General features: G+C 40.7%; 1 protein-coding gene and 1 long non-coding RNA gene across 4 annotated transcripts in view; one reads left to right on the top strand and one right to left on the bottom strand.

Moving 5' to 3' along the window:
- CDK19 (cyclin dependent kinase 19) overlaps nt 1-25,973 on the bottom strand; it is a 133,394-nt gene that overhangs the window by 106,966 nt on the left and 455 nt on the right. Inside the window, exon 2 of one of the 2 annotated variants that reach the window (XM_080388201.1) lies at nt 5,348-5,423. The exons of the other annotated variant lie outside the window; for it this stretch is intronic. Within the exon in view, the coding sequence (XP_080244327.1) occupies nt 5,348-5,423 (76 nt within the window). The remainder of the gene's footprint in view (nt 1-5,347; nt 5,424-25,973) is intronic. 2 annotated transcript variants of the gene reach the window in all.
- Nucleotides 12,156-25,973, top strand: part of LOC308064190 — a 41,637-nt gene continuing 27,819 nt past the window's right edge. For both annotated transcript variants that reach the window (XR_013928274.1, XR_013928275.1), the window contains exon 1: nt 12,156-25,528. This is a non-coding gene — a long non-coding RNA (uncharacterized lncRNA). The remainder of the gene's footprint in view (nt 25,529-25,973) is intronic.

Genomic DNA, 25,973 nt, shown 5'->3' with positions numbered 1-25,973 from the left:
TCTTTCCAGTTGGAAGGGACCTCTTGAGATCTAGCCCAGCCTCCCTCCTCAAGCACAGTCCAGGTAGAGCAACCTGCCCGTGACTGCATCCAGTCAAGCTCTGAGCATCTCCACAGATGGAGACTTCACAACCGCTCTGGGTAATCTGTTCCAGCACTCAGTCACCCTCACAGGAAGAAGCATCTTTTCATACTTAGATGGAATTTCATGTATTCCAACACATGCCCATCGCCTTTTGCTTGTCACTGGGCACCACCGAGAAGAGTCTGGTTCCCACATCCTCATTCTCTCCCATCAGGTATTTACATACATTGAAAAGATCCCCCAAGCCTTCTCTTCTCTAGGCTATACGGTCCCAGCTCTCTTAGCCTCTCCTCATATGTCAAATGCTCCAGTCCATCATCTCTGTGGCACTGCGCTGGGCTCACTCCAATTGCTCTGTTCTCCTTCAAGTACTGAGGAGTCCAGGACTTGACCCAACGCTCCAGGTATGGCCCCACCAGTACCAAGTTAGAGGGGAAGGACCATCCCCCTTGACTCGCTGGCAGTGCTCTGCCTAACACAGCCCAGGATGCTGTTGACTGTCTTTGCTCTGAGGGTGCATTGCTGGCTCAGTCAACTTGCTGTCCACAAGGGCCCCCAGGGCCTTCTCTGCAGAGCTTCCTTCCAGCCAGTCAGCTCCCAGCAGGTACTGGTACTTGGAGTTATTCCATCCCAGATACAGGACTTCGCATTTCCCTTTGGTGAACTTCACAAGACTCCTCTATGCCCATTTCTCCAGCCTGCTGAGGCCTCTCTCCATGGCAGCACAACCATCTGGTGTATTGGCCATGTCTCACAGTTTTGTATTGACTGCAAACTTGTTGAGGATGGGCTCTGCCACAGCACCCAGTTCATCAGTGAAGATGCTGGACAGTATCAGCCCCACTATCAGCCTCTGGGGTACACCACTAGTGACTTGTCTCTAACTGGACTGCGCACCACTGACCACAATCCTCTGGGCCCAGCTGTTCAGCTGGTTTTCAATCCACCTCACTTTCCACTTAACTAACCTGCAATTTTTTAGCTTGTCTGTGAGAATATTACTGGAGAAAGCATTAAAAGCTTACTCATTCCTCAAGCCAGTCATCTCATCATAGAAGGCTACCAGGTTGGTTAAGGATGATTTCTCCTTTACAAATCCATACTGACTACTCCCAATCACCTTCCTGTCCTTCAAGTGTTTGGAAATATTTCCAGGAGGATTTTCTTCATCACCCTTCCAAGCAACTGAGGTGTGGCTGACCAACCTGTAATCCCCCTGGATCCTCCTTCCTGGAAACAGGAGTAGCATTTTCTCTCTTCCGTTCCTCAGGAACCTCTTCCAATCACCATGATCTTTCAAAGATAATTGAGAGTGGTCTCAATGACATACAAGCGGCTCCCTCAGCATTTCTGGGACAACCCATCAGAAGTCACAGACTTACATATGTCCAGTCGGAGTGCTCCCTAATTTGGTCCTTCTCCACCAAAGGTAAGTCTTCCTTGCTTGACCTTCCCTCTGGTCTCCGAAGCACGAGATTCCTGAAGGCTGGTCTTACCCAAGTACCTCTGCCTTTTCCGTATCATTTGTTCCCATCCAGCAGCAGGCTCACATTTTCTTCAGTCTTACTTTTTCTGTTTATGTACTTGTAGAATCCTTTCTTGTTGCCCTTCAGGTCCCTTGCCAGACTCAACTCCAGCTCAGCCTTGGCTTTCCTAACGCCCATCCTTGCAAGATCAAACAGCAACTCTATGCCTCTCTCGCATTACCAATTCCTATTTCCACCTCACATGTTGTTATGCCTGGGTTCAATAGGGAACTCCTTGCTCATCCATGCAGGTATCCTGGTGCCCTTGCTTGCTTTCCTCCTTGTTGGGATGGAACTTCCTTGGCCTTGGACAAGGTGCTCCTTGACTATCAACAAGCTCTCCTGGATCCCTCTTCTCCCCAGGGCTTTATCTTATAGAATTCTTCCAAGCAGGTATCTGAAGAGGTTGAAGTATGCTCTCCTAAAGACCAGAGTTCTGACATGCTCCCTTCACTCAAGATCCTAGACTCCACTATCTCAGCTAAATAAGCCAGTAACAGTCATCATATTGTAGCTCCCCAATTTGTTCAAGACTGCAGTTTTTCTGAGGATATTCAGATTAACCTCTACTACCATTCAGCCTTTGGTTTCTGCAATTCCTCATGCAAAAAGCAACAGACAACCACAAATTTTGGAAGTGACTTAGCCACTAAAATAAGCTCCAATGGAGATAGCTGTAAACCGTTTGCAGTCTAGCAGCATAAGCCCAAAATCCACTGTCCAAATCAGTCCCCAAATTTATTTCTTTCTCAGAACAAAAAAAAAAAAATAAAATTCAAGCTGAGACATTTTACTGCTTTCTCCTGCTCTCCTTTTATTAATACAGCAAGACTACTTTTCTTACACTGTTAGCAAACCTTACCTATCACAAACAATTGCCCTGAAGTTCTGCCACACTGAGGGACAGGCAACATATCCAGATATTTTTGAATTAGCCAGTCCATGGCACCGATTAAGAAAAGGCTTATATTTTTCTTTTCTCTGAATTAGTTTTTCTCCAAAATCCACCCTGATGTTCAAGCAGTAAGGAAAATATTTCATCCATCACTGGTTCCAAAATAAGGTAATACAAGTCTTGAGCTGAAAGGTTTGTTAACTAAATAATAATGTAAAAATGAAAACTCTGTATTTCATAACTCTCATTCATAATTTACAGCTCTACTCTTCAAAAATGCTGTTGCTTAAGCCAAGCAATCATCTGCCTTCTAACAAGAAAAGAAATGCCAACTATTTCTGTGTTATCTTCAGCATAGTCTTGAGTTACAGGGAAGAAATTCTTCTCTCCAGCAGCCTTCTTCCCTCCACCCTGTCTTTAACATATAAGGATCCCCTCTAGTACTTTTGTATTCAATACAACAGAATCGGCTGAAATATGGATTCCTTCAGCAGGCATCACCCTACAGCTGAAAGAAAGTAATAGTCACTACCCCAGGAATCACCGCCTATATGATATTTTCACCGACGTAAGCCTTCTTCCAGGAGGAGCTCATATTAAGAATGGTAAAAGAGGCTTTATCTTTTCCAAAGTCCCAAGCAAAGACAGACCAGCTTGATCTGTAATGTCAGAAGAGAGGCATCATCTGCCTTTCCACTTAGAGAAAGTTAGCCAGTGTATCTTATTCTAAGTGTCTCAGCAATACTGCACACAAAATGGTCTTGGACTGCAAAACTGAGTGTCTTTTAGTTCAGCAATATATTTCTTGAGCTCATTGTCAAGCGTCTTCAGGTTATAGAATTATTAGAATATTCTGAACACACAGAACTACATACACTGGCACTTATTTCATTTTCTCAGCTTCCACAGAATATGAGTGGAGTTTGGGGTTTTTTTTTGGTGTTGGGGGGTGGAATGGGGGTGGTGGTTGTAGAGTGGAGTTTAAACGTCAAAAGAACTATTAATGACATTTTAACATGGCCTCTTTCCAGGCTGATAATCTTTATTTAAGCAGTAAACTTTACCCTCTTTGTTACCTCTCTAAGCCTTTAAATACAAGATTAACTACATTAATCATAATTCTGCTTCTCTTTATAGAAAATGAGCTTGATTCTGCTTGTTTCTGAATGACAAGAAGTTGGTATTTCTCTTTCAACTGTTTCACCTTCACCTTTTTCATATTTCTAATATTTGACCAACCTGAATTTCACTGATGCAAACAGTGATTTACTACATTATCTCAGGTTATAGAGTTTTACAACACAGTCTAAAGAAGAGCAAAATATCATTCAAGGAAGAATTACAGGTAGAACCATTGAAAGGAGACTGTACTGAGCTTTGCACAAAGCTAAGTCAATAAAAAAGTTTTAAATTTTTTTTTTAAACATCAAGACTGAAATGCTGATACATCAGAGTTTAAAAAAAATGATTTTACACTCTCTGCTTTTTTCAAGGTGTGTAAGGACACTGTTGTGTCCAGGTATGACAGAACCAGCTCCATACCACAGTGCTATCATGACAACAGGAACATCCCCTTCAGACTATTCCACACATCATCTCCACGGTAGTACAATTTAAAACGGACAAAGGACAAGAATCCAAGAAACAAACAAAACAAAAAAAAAACCAAACCAACACTGTCAAAACCAGCTTGATAGTAACAAGAATATAATCTAATACTGATGTTGAAAGAGGATTTCTTATTTCCTCCAAAGGCAGAAATATTAGCAAAAAGGTCACTGGGTAAGTTCTGTGTAAGCGGACTGACAGCAACACAGCCACCTCTCAAATCCATGGCTGACCTTGACCTTACAGCGACAAACACTTTAAAAGGGACAGTAGTTTTATCTGCTAAGTCTCTTCGTACAGAATTACCATGGGCACTATACTAAACACAGTACAGTGGTTTGCTCAGTTCATGAGTTTCTAATGTCTCACACTGAATTGCACATTTAAACGCTGTATTTCAATGCAACACTCTTAGATCATAAAAAGCTTTAGGCACAACCCTAACATACGTTTCAACAGCCCTCAGCATAGTGACAGCGTTAAAAGAAGGTAAATATTTAATCAAGTGCTCTTCTCCGCAATGCAAGAATTTCTTGCATTACAAGAAATTTTTACAATTTTACTCACTATCCAGCACTTTGACAGTAATGCACATTTTCAGTCATAAAATAAATATTAAAGATCAAATTCTACCTTCATATACAAACACCTAATTTTTACAAGCTTTGAAGGAATGATGGGCATTACTGTGCTCAAAGCATGCAACTTCTGAATCCATTTTTTCTCCTAAGACACATGTTAAAAAAATACAGTTGAAGCTGGTTTTTATTTTGCTATGAAATTTCTCTGTACTTAGCAAAATGAACGAGGAGAACAAATTGTTCTCAGGTAAAGAGTAAGGTACCATTAGTCTGCCATATTAGAAATAAAATCCATCATTAGCATGTGGACTTGAAATGGCAGTTGTAATCTTTCAGAACTTTTTTCCTTCAGGTCATCCCTTTTTAAAATAAATCTTCATTAAAAGGTATCTCCCTCTCAACACATACAAGCAGATAGAACAGATTTATACCAGCAAGAGGCATTACTATCATCTAGCAAGAACAACTCTTTCCAGTTTAAAAAAAAAATAATTTAGAAAGCATTTTAAGAAAAGGTCATGTCTGAATAACTTTCATGCTTGCATACATTAAAGAAAACATTTAGATGATCTTTACATTACTTAATTCAGAAAAATTAAAATATCTGTTGAACAATAGTGTCAGTAAAAATACTTTTATGTATGTACACTTACTGCAATCTCTCTACAGGCCGACATGGATATCCCTGTACCTTCAATTTGCTTCAGTGCATACTCCTTTTCGTCTTTTCTGTACACACAAAAAAAACAAACAGGAAAAAAAAAAAGAGGAATATTTTTAGCTCTGATTTATATTACACCAATCACTAACAAGTTTGATGATTATTTTAATTTGGTCTGGATCAAGAAGCTGAAAAGCCAATCTGGTTTTATGCATAAATTACATTTGGAAGCAAGTTTTCTTCTAACACAGACTTCAAAAACTCCAAACAAAAACTCCCGCATAAAGACACTCTGTTAATGTATATCCATTTCTCTCTGAAACCATATAGATAACTGCAAATATGCCTACAGAGACTTTTGGAGGACACTTTTCCTGAAATTCCAGGATACTGTCTACTACTATGAAAAAGCCAGTGTCATATTCCGTGCCTGGGAAACTCTCCTAGAAATATCTACAAACTGTAAAGTTTTTACTTGGTCTTATGAGCCACTGTCAATCCACTTTTACTTCTGAAATACTATTATTTTAAACCAATCCTACTTCTTATTTAAGTGCTGGATACTGACAGACCCCTACACAGCATATGAAACTGGGTGCTCTGAAGTACAAAACCGGAAAACATGAAAATGTTCAGCCCAAACACAATGCTATCCTTTTAAATAATCACAGTTTGAAGTGATTTAGAGGAAAGACCAACAAAACAAGAAAATTAAGTAGTATTTTGAAGCCCTTGCAATTTAATACAACCAGCTTACTGCCTAGGGTAAGGTTTTGCAGGATTCTGCTATCATCAATAGGTGTTGATACGCACCAATACCCACAGTGCTGATGCACTTCTGCAGACTCATCAGTTATGATTAAAGAACCCACAAGCTCCCATCCAAATCCCTTATGGCATTCTGGTAGATGTCAGTTTCCCCTTCTTCCAGTCCCAAACCACTGCATTTTGCTACCTTGAAAAAACAACTTAAATTCATTTCAGCTTCTCTGGCTTTTAACTCCAAGCCTGTGTCCTGCCCAACCCCAGCCTCCTCCCCATGCTCCTCCAGACCCCCATGTTTGAATTTCATGGGAGAAGTGCCTAAGTGAAGGAATGTGGGGAGAAGATGAGATCAACCAGAAACTGTAACTGCCTACACGTATAAGTAACTAGGTGATCATTATTCTCAGTAATTTTCATTAGCAGCTAAATCCACAATGCATATTAGTTAACATAGTGCTTGGATTCCATTTTGTACTAGATTTTTTTGAAGTAAAAATATGACAAGAACGTATTCAGACTACACATGAAAACACAGTCTGCTGCAAGTTCTGCAAAAAGTAGGACTTGTCACCTTTGAAGTACGAGTCACTCAGCAGCTGTCCCAACTGGGAAACTTCAGTTCTGGTGCCGCCCCTTACTCAGAAATAGTTGTTATTCCTCTCTCAAACAAGCACTTAACATGAAATCTTTGGAAATCTTTGAATAGATATTCCTTCCAAATCAAAAATCACAGAAATTCAGTTGTAATAGAAGTACAATCTACTTTATTTCAATCAGGGTGTTTCAGTGGGTTTGGGAAACTGTGCAACACTGATTTCTAAGGAAGCAAGACCAGGCGTGTAAGGCTACAGGCTTGAAGGGCCTCTTGCTCCTGATAGGATTGGAGCAACAGAAGATCCTTCTGCAGCTTAAACTAAAGGAATGGGTTATTTTGAGGTCACCTAAATTATTTTGGAACTTCCAAAAAGAAATACATTCTCACTCTGCACAGATTTTCTGTGAAGAAATGGGAAGGACAGCACCTTACAACATGCCTTGCAACTACCTCCAAAATATTCACTCATTCAGATACTTAAATGCAAATCCTAACAACCGACACACATGACAAACAAACCTAACAGGATTGGATCCTCCTCTTCTAAACCAAACTTTTATTCCTCTATGCTAATTAAAATTAAATAAAAGCATAGAATGGTTTGGGTTCCAAGAGACCTTAAAGATCATCTGCTATGGGCAGGGACACCTTCCACTAGACCAGGCTGCTCACAGCCCCATCCAGCCTGGCCTGGAACACTTCCAGGGACGGGGCATCCACAGCTTCTCTGGGCAACCTGTTCCAGTGTCTCACCACCCTCACAGTAAAGAATTTCTTCCTAATATCTAATCTAAATCTGCCCTCTCTCAGTTTAAAGCCATTGCCCCTTGTCGTAACGCTACCTGCCCTTGTAAAAAGTCATTCTCCAGCTTTCTTACAGGCCCCCTTTACATACTGGGAGGCTGCAGTAAGGTCTCCCTGGAGCCTTCCCTTCTCCACGCTGAACAACCCCAGCTCCCTCAGCCTGTCTTCACAGGAGAGGTGCCCCAGCCCTCTGATCATCTTCACGGCCCTCTTCTGGAGTTGCCCCAACAGGTCCCTGTCCTTCTTCCATTGGGGGCCCCAGAGCTGAATGCAGGGCTCCAGGTGGGGTCTCAGGAGACCTGAGTAGAGGGGAAGAATCACCTCCCTCGACCTGGTGGCCACACTTCTTTTGGCACAGCCCAGGATACGGTTGGCTTTCTGGGCTGCAAGTGCACATTGCTGGGTCATGTTGAGCTTCCCTTTAACCAACACCCCAAAGTCCTTCTCCCCAGGGCTGCTCTCAATCCATTCTCCACCCCGCCTGTATCTGTGCTTGGGATTGCTCTGACCCACGTGCAGGACCTTGCACTTGGCCTTGTTGAGCTTCATGAAGTTCACTCAGGCACACCTCCTAAGCTTGTCAAGGTCCCTCTGGATGGCATCCCTTCCCTCCAGTGTGTTGACCACACCACACAGCCTGGTGTTGACAGCAAACTTGCTGATGGTGCACTCGATCCCACTGTCCATGTTACATACAAAGATATTAAACAGCACCAGTCCCAGTATTGACTCCTCAGGAACATCACTCATCACTGGTCTCTGCTTGGGACATTGAGCTATTGACTGCAACTCTTTGAGTATGACTATCCAGTCAACTCCTTATCCAGCAAGCAGTCCATCCATCAAACCCATGTCTCTCCACTTTAGAGACAAGGATGTCATCTACCTGGACTTGCGCAAAGCATTTGCACTGTGCCGTACAACATCCTTGTCTCTGAACTGCAGAAATATGGATCTGACAGATGGACCTCATATAAATAGCCTCATATCACAGTATTTTAACGTATAACTTCTGAATCTGTACTTGAGGGGAACCACCCAAAACTTTTCAAGGGCAAAAGAAGTTACCATTACTAAATTTAGGCCAAATACTACATTAACAGCTTGTAAGAGCTGTTCACCAAGTATGCTTTCAGAAGTAACTTCAGAAGTGGACGTGACTGCTTCCTAAGCAGAAGGATTCACCAGGATCTACTGACATGGCAACTCAGATTCCTTCTTTGCTACTCACTGAGAAGCCCTTTATTTTCATGAGTTAGTACTTTACAACAACTTGGTTCAAGGTGCAGACGCAGAACCATGTAACATGTAACTTTACAGGTAATAAATTTGCACCTTGTCTCACAGAAATTGTTTTTGATTTCATTAACTAGTCTGAATTTTAAAAAGTAAATAATAAATTCCATCCCCTTTCATATACGGTTCTGCTATCAAATGTAGAAGATTTACTTGAACTGCAGAGTATTAACTCCGTAACTCAGATCACTTACTGAGACTGTAAAGACATAATGATATGGTCTTCAGAACCAAAGCCAACTCTGGACATTTAAAATTGGTCATGGCCTTTAAACTGTGGTCATGGTTAAACTATGTGGTACAGAACAATCCCACGCACACGTATCAGCTTGAATCCCAAAACAATGCAGTCACTATAGCACTGCAGTATACCCTTCTTTTGGCACGTCTGCTTAACCAGGCACCCCACCCCACCGATACAGCTACCCCTGAACTAGTTCCACTAGCATTGCATTCACTCAGACCTTCACAGACTGAAGGTCACTGCAGAGACCAGGCAAGCCATTTGGCACACACTGCCTTCAACAGCATTGCTTAACACCACTGTGAGTCTGTCATCACTTAACAGCCAGCCACTCTACGTAGGATTTTAAGATACAAATGAAAAATCTTATGAAAGATTTAAAACAAATTAAACAATCCAACAACTTAAGATAATCTGTCCTGCAGGAAAAGGCAGCAGACTTACTGAGCTGCAAACAAGATACTTCTAGGACACTGGGTTTGTGAACAATGAGCAAAAATGGGGATAACAAAATGCCTATCTAAAATAAATGGGCATCAAGGATTAAGTCGTCCAAATATACCATATTCTAGATCTCACATAGATTTTTTTTTTACCAACAGCTTTGGAATCATAAACCTAGCCTCCTTTAAATACATAAACACCATTTACTTGCTTTGGCAGATATGCAAGTCTGTATGAATACTTTTCCAAAGTTAACTGTTCTAATTATGCAAACATAATAGCTGTTTAAAGCACTTTCCAAAAGATCTGCATCAAGTATTATTTTAACTAATAATATTTTCCATTTAATAGTCATCTCAAGATAATTTGAGAAAGACAGACATATATTTAAAACTTCAATACCAAGTCAGCCAATGCAATCTGATGAAAGACACAATTCTACCTACTTAATAAAATGGTATTCAATGGCCAAAGAAAAAAAAAAAAGGTACTTTATTAGCTATTTCCGCACTTGTAAGAATTCAATAAATAACGTCAAATGGTGTGTGTGATAGGTAACTGTAATGTTCAACTCCCTGAAGACCTATGCTCTTACGAAACACTTGAGGCAGGGGGAAGTATTTCTATTTCGTGTTTAAGATACAGAAAAACTCTAGTGAACTCTGAACACATTTTGAGAACTTGTACAAAATTATACAGTAGAGAAGTTTTCATAAAACCTTTTCTGACAGATCCTATATCAGTACATTTTTCACTGGAGAGTGGAGCAAGCATGATTAAGTCTAAAAACCAAACGCAAATAACAACAAACTACACAGCTCTGGTATGAGGCAAAAGGCACCCATGCTAGCAACAGCCAAGCAGAAGCAAGGTCTTTATCCATCATCATTTTCATCTGATCCACAGAAATATTAGCTTGGGAGCAGGCCAACTAACTTGAAGGTCCTGCTGTGTGTGAATCTGTCAGAGGGCAGGGAGCAAGTGGCACAGATCAAGGTTTAATCAAGCAGGTTCTATTGGACAGCTGCCCCAAGCTAACAGTGCTAATGTGGTCACTGAATCAGAGTGAAAAACAGTGAAACAGAACTAAAAGGAAACTCTATTCCTTAAGAGGCTCTTTCAAAATTGATGCAGAACAATTTGCCTGACAAAACAAGTACCACATCACACCACCACCAGGCTTTTCCATGCTTCAAGTTCCCATATCCAAAACTAGGGGTAAAGATTAAAATCAACATTGTTTCTAGTTCCAGAAGTGTTACTATTCATGCTATTTTAAGAGTTATTAATTTTTTACAAAAATGACACTGCTGATATGAGGTACCCCCATCCTGAAAACATCCTGACTGTATTTCAGATTGCCTGCCATAGACAGCAATCCAAATGCAAGGGTCCTCACACCTACCAGCAATAATTGAGAACATCCCTCTTACAAAAATCCATAGCAGTATAAGGCTGGAACTTCGTCTTCGAGACCAAGCTTTTCTCCCTCACCAATAAATATCTCATTCTGCAATCCTTAAAGTTAATGTTAACATTTTAATTTGTACAGAGCAAAGGAAAATTCTGTCCTCTGGCTCCAAAAACTTTTACTCAGCTGGCTTATGTTCAACCTGCAGTATTCAACAAAGAAAATGAAAATATGATTACCACTGCTTCTGGGTAACACTTTCAGTTTCCATTTCCAAATGCTTTGAAAAAGAACAAAGTATCAAATTCACTTTGGAAGGATGAAGTTCAGAAGACTTAGAATAATTAAAAAATTTCAAAGGAGTTAAACTGTCTTAACTGTTGCAATTGTACTTCAGAGTGCTCCCATCATATAAGAAACTACTTTACAAACAAGACAATGGAAAACTAGAAACAACTTGCCCAAGATGGTAAGAAAAATAAGAGGATTTGAAAGTAGTGCGTGGCTCAAACTATTGTTTCATCCCTATCATTCAAATTTTAAAACTTTTAATGATGGTCCCTCTTGAATTCACAGATAATTTAACAAACACCTCAACTTCAGAATTAATTATCCACATCAAGGAACTGGCTTGAAAGACTGCAGTCATGCTGAAGCTACAACTGTGACTATCACATCAGTTAATACAGAAATCAACATTACAGTATATACTAATAATAACAACTTTCTTAATTTAAGTGCACAATATCATAAGTAAAAATAAATGAAGTGCACATTTTCTTAAACAAATGAAGTGCACCATAAAAACCATTCAAAGATCTAGCCAGAAAAACCTAACAAAACCCAACAACTCACTCTTGTAAGTGACACTAACGCATTTAAGTATTTGTAGGACAAAGCCTGGGAACACTACAGACCTCAATGTCCTTCAGGCATAGTACTGCCCAGAACACAACATTGATACAGATACCTTGTTATGCTATAATCACTTGGTTTAATTGCTGCCATACAGTGTAAAGTTAATCACTCAGTAGGACATCACCAAGAAGAGTCACAAACTCCCCCCCTCCCCCTCGAGGTAAGGCAAAACCGTAACACTGAAGCCCACCTAGAAGTTAACTGAAGAACCCTCTGTGGTATCTGGAACACTGCAGCAAAGCCACTAAATCAGTCACATTCAGCACTGGTTCCCTTACGCAAGCTACTCACAGATTTAACTCTATACATAGCACATGGCCACAGCCTTTTACAAAGGTAATAGCACCAGTAGAAGTGTCTATGATTGACAGGAAAATTCATTCTTCCCAAAACATGGTAAGTTCTTACACTTTAGTGTTTTTTATGCACAGAAAAATAACCACTAAGCCAAGAGAAATACATGATCAAAAAAATCCACACATGGTGTCACTAGGGTACATGCTCTTCAACAGACTAGGAAAGTAATTTTCTTTTATCATTATTCTCAAACCATATCAAGCCTTATCCAGTCAGCAGCTCAGCCAGCTCCTCTTCATTCACATGGCAACCAGCTACAAATTTCAGAAGCTGGGAATCTACAGGTTGATCTTAATTCTAGAGAACAGTATACATGCTGAATTTCAATGCATATATATTAGTTCACTTTGAGAGCTACATAAGAAACTCAAAATGTGAAACAGTTAGGACAGTAAGCAGAAATTCAAAAGAAATCTATGACCATCTAAGTCCTTTAAAAGGTTTATCTGTCTTCACCTCCAAGGGCAGCTGTCTGCTGCTCTGCTAAAAAACTTCACAGCAGCCACAGGTTGTTCTTACAGCCCAGCCCCAGACAAGTTCAGTACAACGTGAGTTACATTTGGCTGGTTCTGGCTGCGAGAACAGATGAAACCAGCAGACCTTTACCTCATTCCACTACGGTGAAAAGTTTACCATTTCAGTAACGTCTGCTTAACTGGCCTGCTGATGCAGAGGTTTGGTGGGAACCTTCGTGCTGTTGCAAGCAGAGCATATGTGTGTAGGGTACAGGAAAGGACTTCTCATACAGAAAGAGGAGACATGTACGTCACCTCATCTGCTCAAACCTGAGGGCCCGGACTTCCTCTCAGTGGCAAGGTGGGAAGTCACCCACGCCCAGCAGGCAACTACTATAAAAATCTTAAAAAGCCGAGCTTGCATCTTATCTGGAACAGTATCTGAAAGTAAACTTGGGGAGTGGCAGCAAGGCAACAAACCTACACCAAACAGGACAGTCTTTATTATGCCATATAAAAAGAGGTAGAAAGAAAAGAGCATCTCCCAAGGCTGATCCAGGGACACACAAGGAAAATGCTTTCCACAATGGAAACAATATGCTACATTTTACACTGCATTTCTGAATCTTTTGTTTCACAAGGTCCTTATAATCTCAATTTTCAAAAAGGGTCCTGAATGCTACACACTCATTGGTGTCACTGACTGATGATGTACCCACTAAACTCTGGTAGATCTCCCTCCAAACGCCCCAGACAATGGCAGGTACCTCAGCATATACGCATGCACATACAGTAACACCAGAAGGCAGGACTTTTCTTTCTCTTCTGCTACCTCCAAGACTTGAAGTCTATACATGAAGCCTTTCTGGAATCTATGAACACAACAGAAATAAAAGGCAGAAATTCATGTCATTTTAAATGTTACTCTTCTCAAAATTAAATAATACCAGATTTCTGTACACTAAACAGTTTCCTACTCCATTTTCCGATGATTTTGTAAGACTTGCCAATGTCAGGTATTGCATAAACGCATGCCTAAAAGAAGGCTAACTCAGGACTCATAATACAATCTGCTGGTTTTTTAAACCAGTGATTTTTTTTTTTTTGGTTGGTTGTTTTTTTTTAAAAAAGAACAAATAAACCACCTTCCAACACAAAAGAAGAATTTTTTATTTTGTTTGTTGAAATTAGCATTCTAAAATTAAGTCTACTATAAATGTTTATAAATTAGCAGAGACATTCAAAGGCAACTGATTACAACAGTTAGCCTTTTTTTAAAAATACCTGACTTCATTACATATATTATGAGAGACATGCAGCAGAACAGTTACACAGAACATGGCCTGCTGGAAAATCTGGCATGTTCCAACCATACAAAAAAGACCATATTAAAAGCACCACTGGCATCAGATTATGAATAGTGTTATCACCATACCCTATTAGAAATTGAACTATATGCAGATTTTGTTGTATTATCTACAGAGTATCTCTAGCTGTACCTCTAAAAACCACTGTTGATATGACTACCCTTCTGTTTGTTTATTCCTCTGTAAACCAGTCTATGAACTCAGAAGGAAATGTGCATGTTAAAGAACAAGGCAAGTTAAGAAAAGGGATGTTAAGCTACTTGCCATTAAATACAACACCCTTACATTGTGTGCTTCCATACAGTCTCACAAAAGATGCTAAATACTTATTAACCATCCCCCAATCTTCACCTACCATAGGTCATGTGTTCTTTATGTAGGAGATGACAGCTGATTAAAAAGACTAAACAGTGAACCTGAGCACTGATAAGATTTTCTGTTATAAAAAATAAAATTCCTTTACCCAGCTACAATTTCACTAGACTAAGAGTGTGGCGTAGAGGTATCTGAATATCAACATAAGGAGACTGGAACTATTTCAGCACCGCTACACATAACTACATCCTCTCCCTTTTTTCCCAGTAGTTTCTAATTCAGCAAATTAAAAGCAAATCTTTGTAGCACAGGTACCTTCTAACTGTTAATAACAGTTTCAGACTATTTCACAATCACAACCACAGACAGATTTTTAAGACCTCTGTAATAACAGACCACTGGGAATCTTTCTAACCTTAATCTTGTTAAAGTTTAGCCTTTATGCTATAATAATAAATCTTTGGTTTTGTAAGGAAAGAGAGCACAACTTCGGTCACTGCCATGCTCACTCCAAACCTATTGATAAAGGTTCACACAGACCTCAACCAGCTACAGGGCTGTTGCCATTGCTAAAACTACACTGGCTCCAAAATAGCTTGACTGACTGAGAACTCTGAATTTCATACAAGTAGGTTTATTTTATAACAGATTGGCATAAGCAAACTTAACAGCCTGTTTACAAAGGTAAAACCTGAAGTGTTCACATTAAATCTTAAAAGCTGTAAAATTATTCTACTGTTCCAAGTAATTTCTTCCAGCATTTGCTATAGTAAAGCAGGGGACAGAGCTGTACCTGATCTTATTACTTTATAGACAGGCTTGATTACAGATAATGAATAGATTTAGGAAATACCTCCCTTCCAGAAAGGATACTGCATGTGGGGATTTGTTACCTTAAAATAAGGAAAAGCAGCAGCACCAAAGAGAAAAACACCTCAGAAACAAAGAGGAAACATGCTTTTATTTATCACTCAACTATGTACCAAGGCCACAGACACAGGGTCCTTTAGACTATGCCAAAAGAGAATCTGCCGCTTATTTCATAAAATCATTTATAAGAAGAATGTTTGTGCCTAACGATAAACGTCACTAACATTAGCTGTCAGGCTTCAGTAACTTTTTAAACGTAGGTCCTAAAGCCATAGTATAAAAACATATTGTAAATACACGATCCAGCTTAACGTGCATCACTTCTTTCTCTGTAGTGTTATAAATGTGGCTAAATACTGCAACTTTGATAGGTGGGAAATTACTATTAAACCACTAAATATGAGGAAGCCTGTATTTATTTTGGGTCTTTTTGGCGAAAACCTATTTGAAACACTGAATGCAGATTTTTTTTTCTACATCACTAGAATGCATTAGGTCCACCTACAGAAGAAGAAAAAAAAAAAAACTGACTCAATGTAAAGACCTATCAGAAGGACAATGGCCTAAAACCCACAGTTACTCGGGTTGCCTTTTCCAGCTCATGACACAACCAAATGCTTTCTTTAAAGCATACAGAAAGCCCAGGTTTATCAGAAACCTGTCACACAATTTCTGTTCTTCTGTTCCTTCAGACTTCCCAACTCAAATTATCTAGTATGAAATCTTTGATTGTCACAAGCAGACCTCCATGAAAGCTTATTAACACAACATGGATGTAATTCTTAGTAAACCAGCCTTTAGGTACAAAAGCTGCCACCCAAACTGCAAGTTAAGAAGCAAGATCCAACATTCTGCATGGGCAGAGTGAGACAGAGCACGTTTGCTACAGCTGGAGAGTTGTGGAGTTGAAAAAACACCCTCACAAGAAAGTATAAGGACCAGAATGAAATTCTATGAAGTCACCACGAGGTTTAATTTAATTCAGTATAAAATGGAAAAATATCTTAATTGGTTATGGAGCATCTCCATTTTTTCCCTCACTTTGATGTCAGGTGATTTGGATTTCAAAGTTACAGGTGATTTTATTCGAGCCACTGAGACAGTCTTACTACTTCCCAACAACAAACAAGGTCTTTAGTCAGCAATTGTCATACCTGTTCCTGGGGAACATAAGCAATTTTGAAGCTCAAAGGAGGCAGAACACGGCATGTCCCATAGTCAGAACAGGTTTCTCCCATGTTTTTTCTACAGCTTAAGAGCACCACTTTGACACAGTTTTACACTGACATTTTTTTCCCCACCACTGAAATCACGTTAAAGGCAGAATATATGTCATTTATCTTGTAATGGTCTTTTGGTTGTCCTGAACTGAAGGTCAAATTAAATTTGGTAATTTGTCTACCTATTTGTCATTTGGAGCATGACAGAACTGGGCAAAGGAACAACTGGTTATCCTGTACAATGACTGGTTTTAATCAAAAGGTATGAACATAAAGCCAACTTTGACATCTATAGTGCCCTTGAGAACATGGCAACAACTCATACAGGAACTCTGTTACAGTGATAGACACGTTCAAAGACACAGGCTGTAACCCACTGTCAGCTTCACTAATGATAATGAACCAAAGCAAGGAACATGGCATTTTTGGATGAGGAAGATGTTAAATCTTAGCATGAATCTGTGATAATCCACAGAAGTATTAATACAGGTGAGAATTTTCTCTAAGCACCTTTGAATCTGCAGAATTCATGAGTCTAAGATAAGAACTGTCTCTCTCTAAACAATTTACTTCGGAGTCAAACAGTTAATCTCATGCTGCTAGAATTTCATACATGAGTGGCCTTTGTACCATCAAATCTCTTCAGGATCCCACTGACACACCAAAGAGGTTGGACAGTCAAGGACAGTCGCAGCTGCAGCAGTCCCCATCGTTACCCTGCGTGAATGCTTCCAAGTGCTCTAGTAAAACAGGTAAAGAAAGGAGGGACAGAAGAGGCAGAAAACCTTCTGGCCATGTAAAAAGGACTCACTCTCCCTGCAATTAACCTAAGAGGAAACCAGATACATTGCTTCAAAACAGCGAAGTGTACCTCCAGATGTAGTTTCCTTTCCAGCAGATCTAGCTTCTGCCTCCAAGTCAATTGCCTATAACATTTATTTTCACTTGACTGTAAAAAGAAATCAATAGCATGGTCTACTTAAGTCAGCAGGGAATGAGCAAAAGAACAAACAAACAAAAAATCATGCCACATCTGAGGCCCAGTTTATGGGAACATGTTTACAGCCACACCATCTGAGACCGTCCCCAGTTCATACCTGTGCTCTTATTTAGCCCAGAGCCCCTATCCTTAAAGTGAGCGATGTGACACTCCCAACACACACAGGAAGCTGTAGCTGTTGAGCTGTTGTTTTGCCTGTTGGATAGCCTGACCTCAGTGTGGTTTCATCTACAACATGAACAAGCCTAGAATATTTCAAGATCACGAACTCTGTAGAAAACAGATGACAACTGAGGGAGAAACAAGCAGTTATGCAGTAGCCTCATCTGAAAATATTTATTTTAAAACTGCTAATGCCAGGAAAGACAGAAGCAAACATGAGACCCACTATTCCAGTAAAATCGGCTCCTTCAATCTTCCTCACAACCAGAAAAGTCAGTTCTGCTTAAAAAAAAAGAAAAACTTAATAAAAATAAAAAGCACCAACCAAAAAACCCAACCCACACTCAGGGACACCAATTTTGCGAAGGTCAGTTAACACAATCTCTACAACATTCCTTCCCTTTCAGACAGTCTGATTATATACACTAATATTTCATAAATTCTCAAAAAAAAAAAAATACCCAAAACACTGCTGAATGAAAGAATTGCACTCCCACCAAAAAGTCTAAGAAAATATTAACAAGAAATTCAGATACAGAAGTGTCAGTCGATTTAAATACTTTCACAGGATTTGGGTAACAACTAATTTTGATTTAAAAGGTTTCTGGTTTGTTTGGTTTTTTTCTTGTTCAATCTGTTAAGATAGATGAAGCTCACAGGAGGTCTAACAATTTCTAATTTCATCACAACTACCATTTTTACCTGTTAGTCATCTAACCTATAGTTAAGTGATCCATGTAAACCAAGTCCCTAGAGCTGGGAGGCCTTCTATAAATCTAAATTAATTATACATATGACACTCTTAAGTCAAGTCAAAACAGTAAAGTTTTTGTATTTGATATACAAGTAGAAACTGTTCATTTCTAAAGTCACTTGCCGAGTTCGCCAATTTATTCTAAAAGCAGTTGTCCTGGAGCAGTTTCAGCATTCCTTCAGGCAAACACACTGTTATTGAAACAAATCTTTTTTAAGTTTTAATACTTCGTTTCAGTAAAAGAGAATAAAAAAAATCACAGCCTGTGCCAGTTCTCAAATGCCAGCAAAGTAGCTCAAGAATCAATGTATCTCTGGAAGCAGAATGTAAGAGCTGTCAATCCCTTCCATGATCAAGGAAGGGACTGTTAGCAGCAGGTCACTATATCATCTCCTGGACTGTACGCTAAGCAGCAGTGAGCACAGGCAAACAGAACCTCATTTCACAATGCAGAACTCAGCAGTTAAAAATAGAGGAGGAAGACTTGGGTCAGAAGGCATCTATGCAAATAATGAGCTTGATAAGGACCACAGAAGAGGCAAACACACCCTTTCAGGAGATATTTTCAAAAGATACAGGAAAATTTAATGTTGCTAACAAATCTCTAGGGAAATTTACTTAGAACATTCCACAGAAACCCTGGTTACTTGTGCAAACACGTCTGTAGTGTTCTGAATCATGGCCATTTATGGGGCTTGGGGGTTTTTGTTGATTTTTTTTTTTTTGTTCTGTTTTTAAATCATGCATGATGTGAAAATACTCATCTTGAAAGCAAATTCACGAAAGAAACTGTACAACTGTTCTATCCACAATACAACAAATTACATTGCATGACCCAGAAATACATCAACGTATTAAATTTCTCTGTCAAGTAGTTCACATGAGAAGGATTTAGCTTCTGACCTAGCCCCCTGTTCTACCGTGCTTTACACCCTTTTGCCGAGTGGGGGGCAGAAAGCCATCTCTTCTTCCTGCTCAAGCTCTCACTTTCTTTTCCTGCAGCACTACTGGAAAACTCTTAACCCCCTCACTCTAACAGGAACTTTCTTATCCTCTTCATCTCTAAAAAAACCCCACTAAATCTTGATAGGTTTTCCTTTACAGCTCATTATGGACTAATTCATGCACAGGTCTTCCTCTTCAAGCCTGGCAAAAATCTTCATCTGTTTCTCTAGTAAACACAACCTCTTCCACATTTCAACACCTGCACTGTCCTTTCTCCCTCAAGCTCCCACCACCACCACCACCACAATACCTTTGTGCTTGCCGTAGCAGCAAATGAAACACCAGCTGCATGCTGTTTGCTTTCTGAAAGGCTATGGGCTGCACAGCTCATTTCTGCACTTGTTTTCAGGGAGAATAACAGAAGAAAGGATAAAACAGCCATGGGAGAGACTGTATGCAAGAGCCTGAGGTAAGTACTAAACGTTACTCATCACCACTTGCACTATCCTCTTGGGCAGGAAGCAAAGCCACAGTATAGTTGCACTAGCAGCTCTCAGCCAGGCACAGTTATGAAATACCAACGATACCTTCCTGGACTGGGTTTTTTTTATTAGAATGCATTGCAGGCAACTAGTTAGACAGGTTTGGTTTAGTTCTGCTGCTCCTTCTCACACATATTAAGAGCACTCAGTGGTAATGAGGATTTTCAGGATTCACAGGTAAATAAAGTATTTAGACTTACTTAGCTATTGAGCTATTATAGCAAGGCATGAAAACCTTCAGCCATTCTATCTTCCTCAAGAAAATAAATTTCATCAAGAAAAAAAAGTTATGGAAGTGAGGAGCAAAACACAGCTTTTCAGATACCATCATTTGTAGATATTTTGCTGCAGAGAAAGGTAATTGCTCAGGATTAAATACATTGCTTTCTGACTTGGGTCAGTATTTCTGTGATTTAGCCTGTCACAGGATTACATTAGTAAAGAGCAACTACAGCTGAAAATTCAAATTACTTATATTCAAGACAATGTCAAGTAGAGGAAATAATAAGATGTAAATACATAAATTATTATAGACTCTCAAATATCTTACAAGTATGAACTTGCATTGGTATATAACACTCCAGTTTCACATTGAAGAGACTATAATCCTTGCCACATCAATGAGTTGTCTCTCTTAACAGTAAATGTAACTGCAGTACACATGTACCCATTCCCCTGTAATTTTACCACCAACGTTGTTCATCTGTAGCATTTAGTCAACTTGAAGTGCAAGTTTCATTTCCCGACATACTCATACTACACAACATCAGTAATTTAAGTTCTGCTGAACAACAATAAGGGGAGAACAGTACACGAATTATTGCTATACAAATACTGATTTAAAAGAATAAGCAGACTACCCTTGCCTCTTCTACACCTAAGCCTTCTACCACCACAATGGTCTTAGTCATAAGTATGACTAGATACAACCTCTGAACAACATAATGGTATTAGCAGAAACTCCAACCACAGCAAGTCGCCCCCCAGGAAAAAAAACTTGTTTTCCCAATAGAGTCATGGCTCACAGCACGCTATTTTTTCTCTCTTACTATTTTTCCACTTCTGCTTCAAACAAATAAGATTCATCAAATAAAGAAACTAAAACAAACAAAAGGTTACATGGCTAAGACCACATCCAGTATTCCTAAGTTAGATCATACATTTGCCTTGGATATGTATTTGATCTTCCTTTCTCTTCCCATGCCCTAACTTTCATGCAACTCATGTATCGACTTGGACGCTCCAAGTACTTCAGATTCACACCCAAAGCTTTACATTAATACTTCTGCACACTAGCATCAGTCCAAAGGAGTCTCCTCTTTAGTTACAGGCTTACAGTACTCAAAAATGGGGTGGAGAGAAGGGGGAGAGAAGATTTCATTTTCCTATGCCTGTACTTTACAGTGATGTTTTCGGACTTGCATCACTGTTGCCCAGCTTCCAAAAGGGAATTCCATATTTGGCAGCCAAGGGGAAGCCCACTTCATAGCTATTCTCATTAGAAAGTTACAGATACATTAACAACAATCTGATAAATTACATATGGTGACTTCCTTTTATTAAAAAAAAAAAAAAGGACATTACTATATTAGCATATAAATCGACAAGCTTCATTCAGCTGATACATTGTACAGCACAGGGCAGCACCAAACCTTTTATACTTGCCAAAGGACAACACAGCAGGAGGGTCTGCCAGGGCAGCGCCAGCTCCTGAGCCAGCAGCAAGCCTAGGAGCTGCCCAGGGTACGACTCCTGGCCCTTCTGTTGCCGTTGTCTTGGAAGCTGATCACTCTGTATTTCTGTTGTTCTCTTTATAACAAGATACACACCTGCTTTTTAAAAGGTGCTTTGAAACATACAGATTAAAAATATTACCTACATAGTTACTTGGAAAGAAAAAAAAATGTTAGCTATTTTGTTAGAATAACTTCTGTTGCCCAAACCCAGGTAGTGAGTCAAAGAAAAATACCATAGTTGTAGAGTGAGAGAAAGCGGGCAGGTCAGGTTTTTGTTTAAATGTAAGCAGAAGCAGCAATAACTAGAAAGGTCTTATTCACACAAAAATTGCAGCTTTTGGAAGTGTTACATCTGCTGTCGCTGCTACAGAACAGAGAACAGAGCGGCCTATTTTCTGCTTGACTCGTGCATCCCATTATTCCTTGCATACTCCTGACCAACCAACAGCAGTATATTTTTAAGCTTGCTGACTCGTTCCAAACACCCTCCTGACATCCTGGTGAAGGAACAGAAATACTTTGTAGTGGCCTGGGCTGACAGACTGATCTTTCCCAAAGAGTAAAGGGAAATAGTTGAGGCATATGCAACAAATAAACAGAATTCCCAACCCTTGCTTTACCCTAAAAATTGCTTCCCATATGATAAGGAGATATAGGAAGTGAAACAACTAAGCACAACGTAGTGGCTTAAACTGTGATCAAAGCAGCACGGAATATAACAAGGAGAAGTAAAGCATGAAATGATATCACTTTTCTAATCATGACCAGAAAAACTGTGTCCTTTGTTTTACCACACAAATGTGAACAAGCGTCCAAAAAATGTTAGCAATAGTCAACACAACATTTGGAGGTAGTACACACACACAAAAACTGTAATAGATTTTCCAGCTACATAAAAAACTAAAAACTCAACACTGACAACTGAATTGCAATCATGAGGCTTGAATCTCCATTTCTCCCCCTCAAAGTCACTGGTCCAGTTTTTGTGTACACTGAAACCATTAAAGCTTATAGAAAAGACCTATTTTCTAGCCCTCCTGGACTACAAAAATATTAATGAAAGTTAAACCCAGATGCCTAATTTAGCTAAATGCATAATGCAAGTAATACCTCTAGACCTCATTAGACTACACAAATACTACTGGAATAAACAGAAGCTGCAGGTGCCCGGCATTTTTAAAAATATGTTCGTGCAGTGCATGCAAATGTCACACCAACATTGTTCAACTCGGACTGCCTATTTTAAAAAAATAATAAAATAATAACTTTCAATAATTAATCGGCTCACTAGAAACATGCCCAAACAATACTCTACTCTAGGCTGAAAAAGCCGAACTAAGCTGTTACTTTGTCAAAAAACTGCTTTTATGCCCAAGCCGTTCAGGGAGACCTAAGCAATGCAACCACTTTTTTTACAAGTATTTTATTGAACAGCTTCCCAAGCTCCATATAAACACATTTTACTATTTCATAAAGTTTATACATCAAGTTTTTGAAACATGAAGTGACAGGCTCTCAGTGGAATTTATGCAGAGCTACGAAGTTCTTAGTGCCCTCAGCCTCCTGAGGATGTAAATTCACTATAGGCAGCAAGTAGCCAGAACCTTTCTTTTTTATACAGGAATGTCTTGCAATGTCTTTGAAATACTGAAACAGACTCTATGATCAGCCAAAGAGAATCCCTTTACACAAGACTCAAAATCCTCCAGTGATCAGCTCACTATAAATATGCATCACTGCAAGGTTTCTGTTGCCAGCACTAGAAAAAGTTTCTGTCATTCAAGACCCCTTTAAGTTAAGAACCAATGCTAAATATCCTCCACCCCATAGAGATATTGTAGCTAGATATGTTCATAAAGAAATCACCTTAACTTAATGATTTAGGTTGTTTTCTAATATTTTTTTCTAACTTGTTTGCACCTTACTTTCACCCAAGGTCCTGAAGTTACACAAAAGCAACCAAGAGTGAACTCACCAATGCCATAAAAAGGGAAAACGAAAACCAGGGAGAATAACCCAGTTCCCAAGCTTCATTAAGTAAAACCTCTGAGTATATATGGCACAGTTGAATTTGTGACATATTATATTACATACCAATCTGACTGCCTACTGAAACTTTGTACTTCCTTTTACCAGTTAGTCTTCTTACAGCTCAAGGTCTCCCTTTGATTATTCCCAGCCCTGACACATTAGCTATCTTTTTATCATGTTTACTTTTGCTTTACTGCCCATTTGCATTTATAATACTGTTCTATCGTAGGGATTTTGAAGACATGTCCTTTATGGTGCTTTGTAGCATCAGGGTAATTATTGCAGCAACTTACCTGTGTCATTTCTGTCATTGGCAATGGAAAGTTAGAAACAGACACGATTTTTATTTTTTTTTCATAAAACAGTAAACCCAAAACACTGCCTTTTTTATGTTGTTCTTACAAGCAGTAATTTTAGGATTACTATAGCAAAGAACAGCAAAAAATACTTAAGGAGTATTTTGGGTGTTTTCTTACCACATCCTCTCATATATATAATACAAATAAAACTTAAAAAAAATTACATGACTACTAAACCCACAAATACTGGAAGAGCTAGGTGGCAGCTGTAATACCCAGAAAAGCTTTAACATTTCCTTTTCAAGTTAGCTATGCTCTAGTATTAAGATTGCAGAGCAAGCTAGTCAGAATCAGAGCTCATTTCCCATCATTTAATCATACACCTGAATTAGTGTGCTACCTTTCAGTTATTATTCACTTTGATACTACATCCTCTTAACTTGGAGCTTAAATCATCAAGACACACATGAATGCAATTTATTCCTACAGAAGAAAACGTGGACCTTCTTTATTAATCTAAAGCATTCCATTAACCACCTCCAGAACTTTATTTTTAAAATTGCTTTTTTCCATATTCAGTCTTTTCAAAGTTTCAGTTGCCCATAATGGAAAGCTATTACATTTTGGCTTTCTGTAGAAAGGCATGACCTCTAATTTGCAAGTATATTTTATCAAACTTCACAGTATGCTTAGAATACTTCTGTAAACACAGTCCGTACTTGTACGCTATTCACACACCACAGTGAAAAAGTGCTTAACGGCTCTTCTGAAAGAAAAAGATTGTATCAGTTCCATCTGAATATGAGGAAGAACTTCTTTACTTTGAGGGTGACAGACTATGGGACAGGCTGCCCAGGAGTCTGTGGAGTCTCCCTCTCTAGAGACATGCAAAACCGGCCTGGACATGATCCTGTACAACCTGCTCTGGGAGAACCTGCTTTAGCAGGGGGCTGGACGAGATGATCTCCAGAGGTCCCTTCCAGCCCTGACTGTTCTGCGATTCTGCATTCAGAACCTGCACCTGCATGAAAGCCTTACTGAAGGCCTCACGACTGCTCCTCTTCCCCAACCACACACCAGCCAAGTAATCCCAACCTGCAGTCAGAGCTCCCTATCACTCTCTTAACCACAGTACAGTGAAAATGGCATCCACAGGACACCTGTCCCGTGGTGCCTGCTGTCTTCTGCCAAGGGAAAAGAAGGAGTCCCCGCTTAGCCAACATACACGGACGTAACAACTAAATGCCCTCTCTGGGTGTAGCCAGCAGCCAGGTATTTGGAGACGAGGACAGGTATCGTGCTCTCGCACGGGAAACAGGCAGCGGTGGAGGCACACCTGTGTGCGGGTACCAGCCGAAGCCACCAGCTCTGCCTGCAAGGGGCCGCCGAGCCGAGCCGAGCCTGCGCGGCGCTGGGCGCTGCAGGGTACCCGGGGCCGGGCCAGGGCCCACACGCTCCCCGGGGGCTCCCCGGGCCACTCGGCCGCGCCGGCCGGAACGGGAGAGCCCGGGGCGGGGCAGCCAGTGGCCAGGTGCTCCTCGCATCAAACTTGCTCCTTTTCCAGCCCCCTGCAAGTTCTCAGAGCGGGATGTCACAGCACGAACGCGGTGGCAGAGCAGACGAAAGCGATGACCCGAAACCCGGTATGCGAGCTGGCGATCCCAGCGGCACTGCCTGCTGACACAGCACCCCGGCCCGCCGGGCCGCCGGCGGGGGGACAGAGCGGGACGCGGTACCGCAGCCTCGGCCACCGCCGGCGGGAGTGCTGCCGCGTCCCGCGGCCGCCGGGGCGGGGGACACGGGCGGGGGGCTGCGGCGGGCGCAGCCGCCGGGCAGAGGCGGGCCCGCCCGCCCCTCAGGCGACGCCAGGGCTCGGCGGACGGCCGGGCACCGACGCGCGGCCGCACGGGCACGGCGCCGCAGGGCCGTGGGCCGCCCCCGCCGCGGGGCCGGGGCGCCGGGGCCCGCTCCGGGCGCAGGGCCGGGGCTGCCCGTGCGGCCTCCCAGCTCCGGGCCCCGGGCGCTGCCAGAAACTTTCCGGGGAGCGGAGCGGAGGCGGCGGCGCGGGGGGGGGCGCGGGGGGAGGGG

The sequence above is a fragment of the Falco punctatus genome (assembly GCF_963210335.1).
Source record: "Falco punctatus genome assembly, chromosome: 5".
Lineage (NCBI taxonomy): Eukaryota > Metazoa > Chordata > Aves > Falconiformes > Falconidae > Falco > Falco punctatus.
This window is presented reverse-complemented; position numbering and strand designations above follow the sequence as displayed.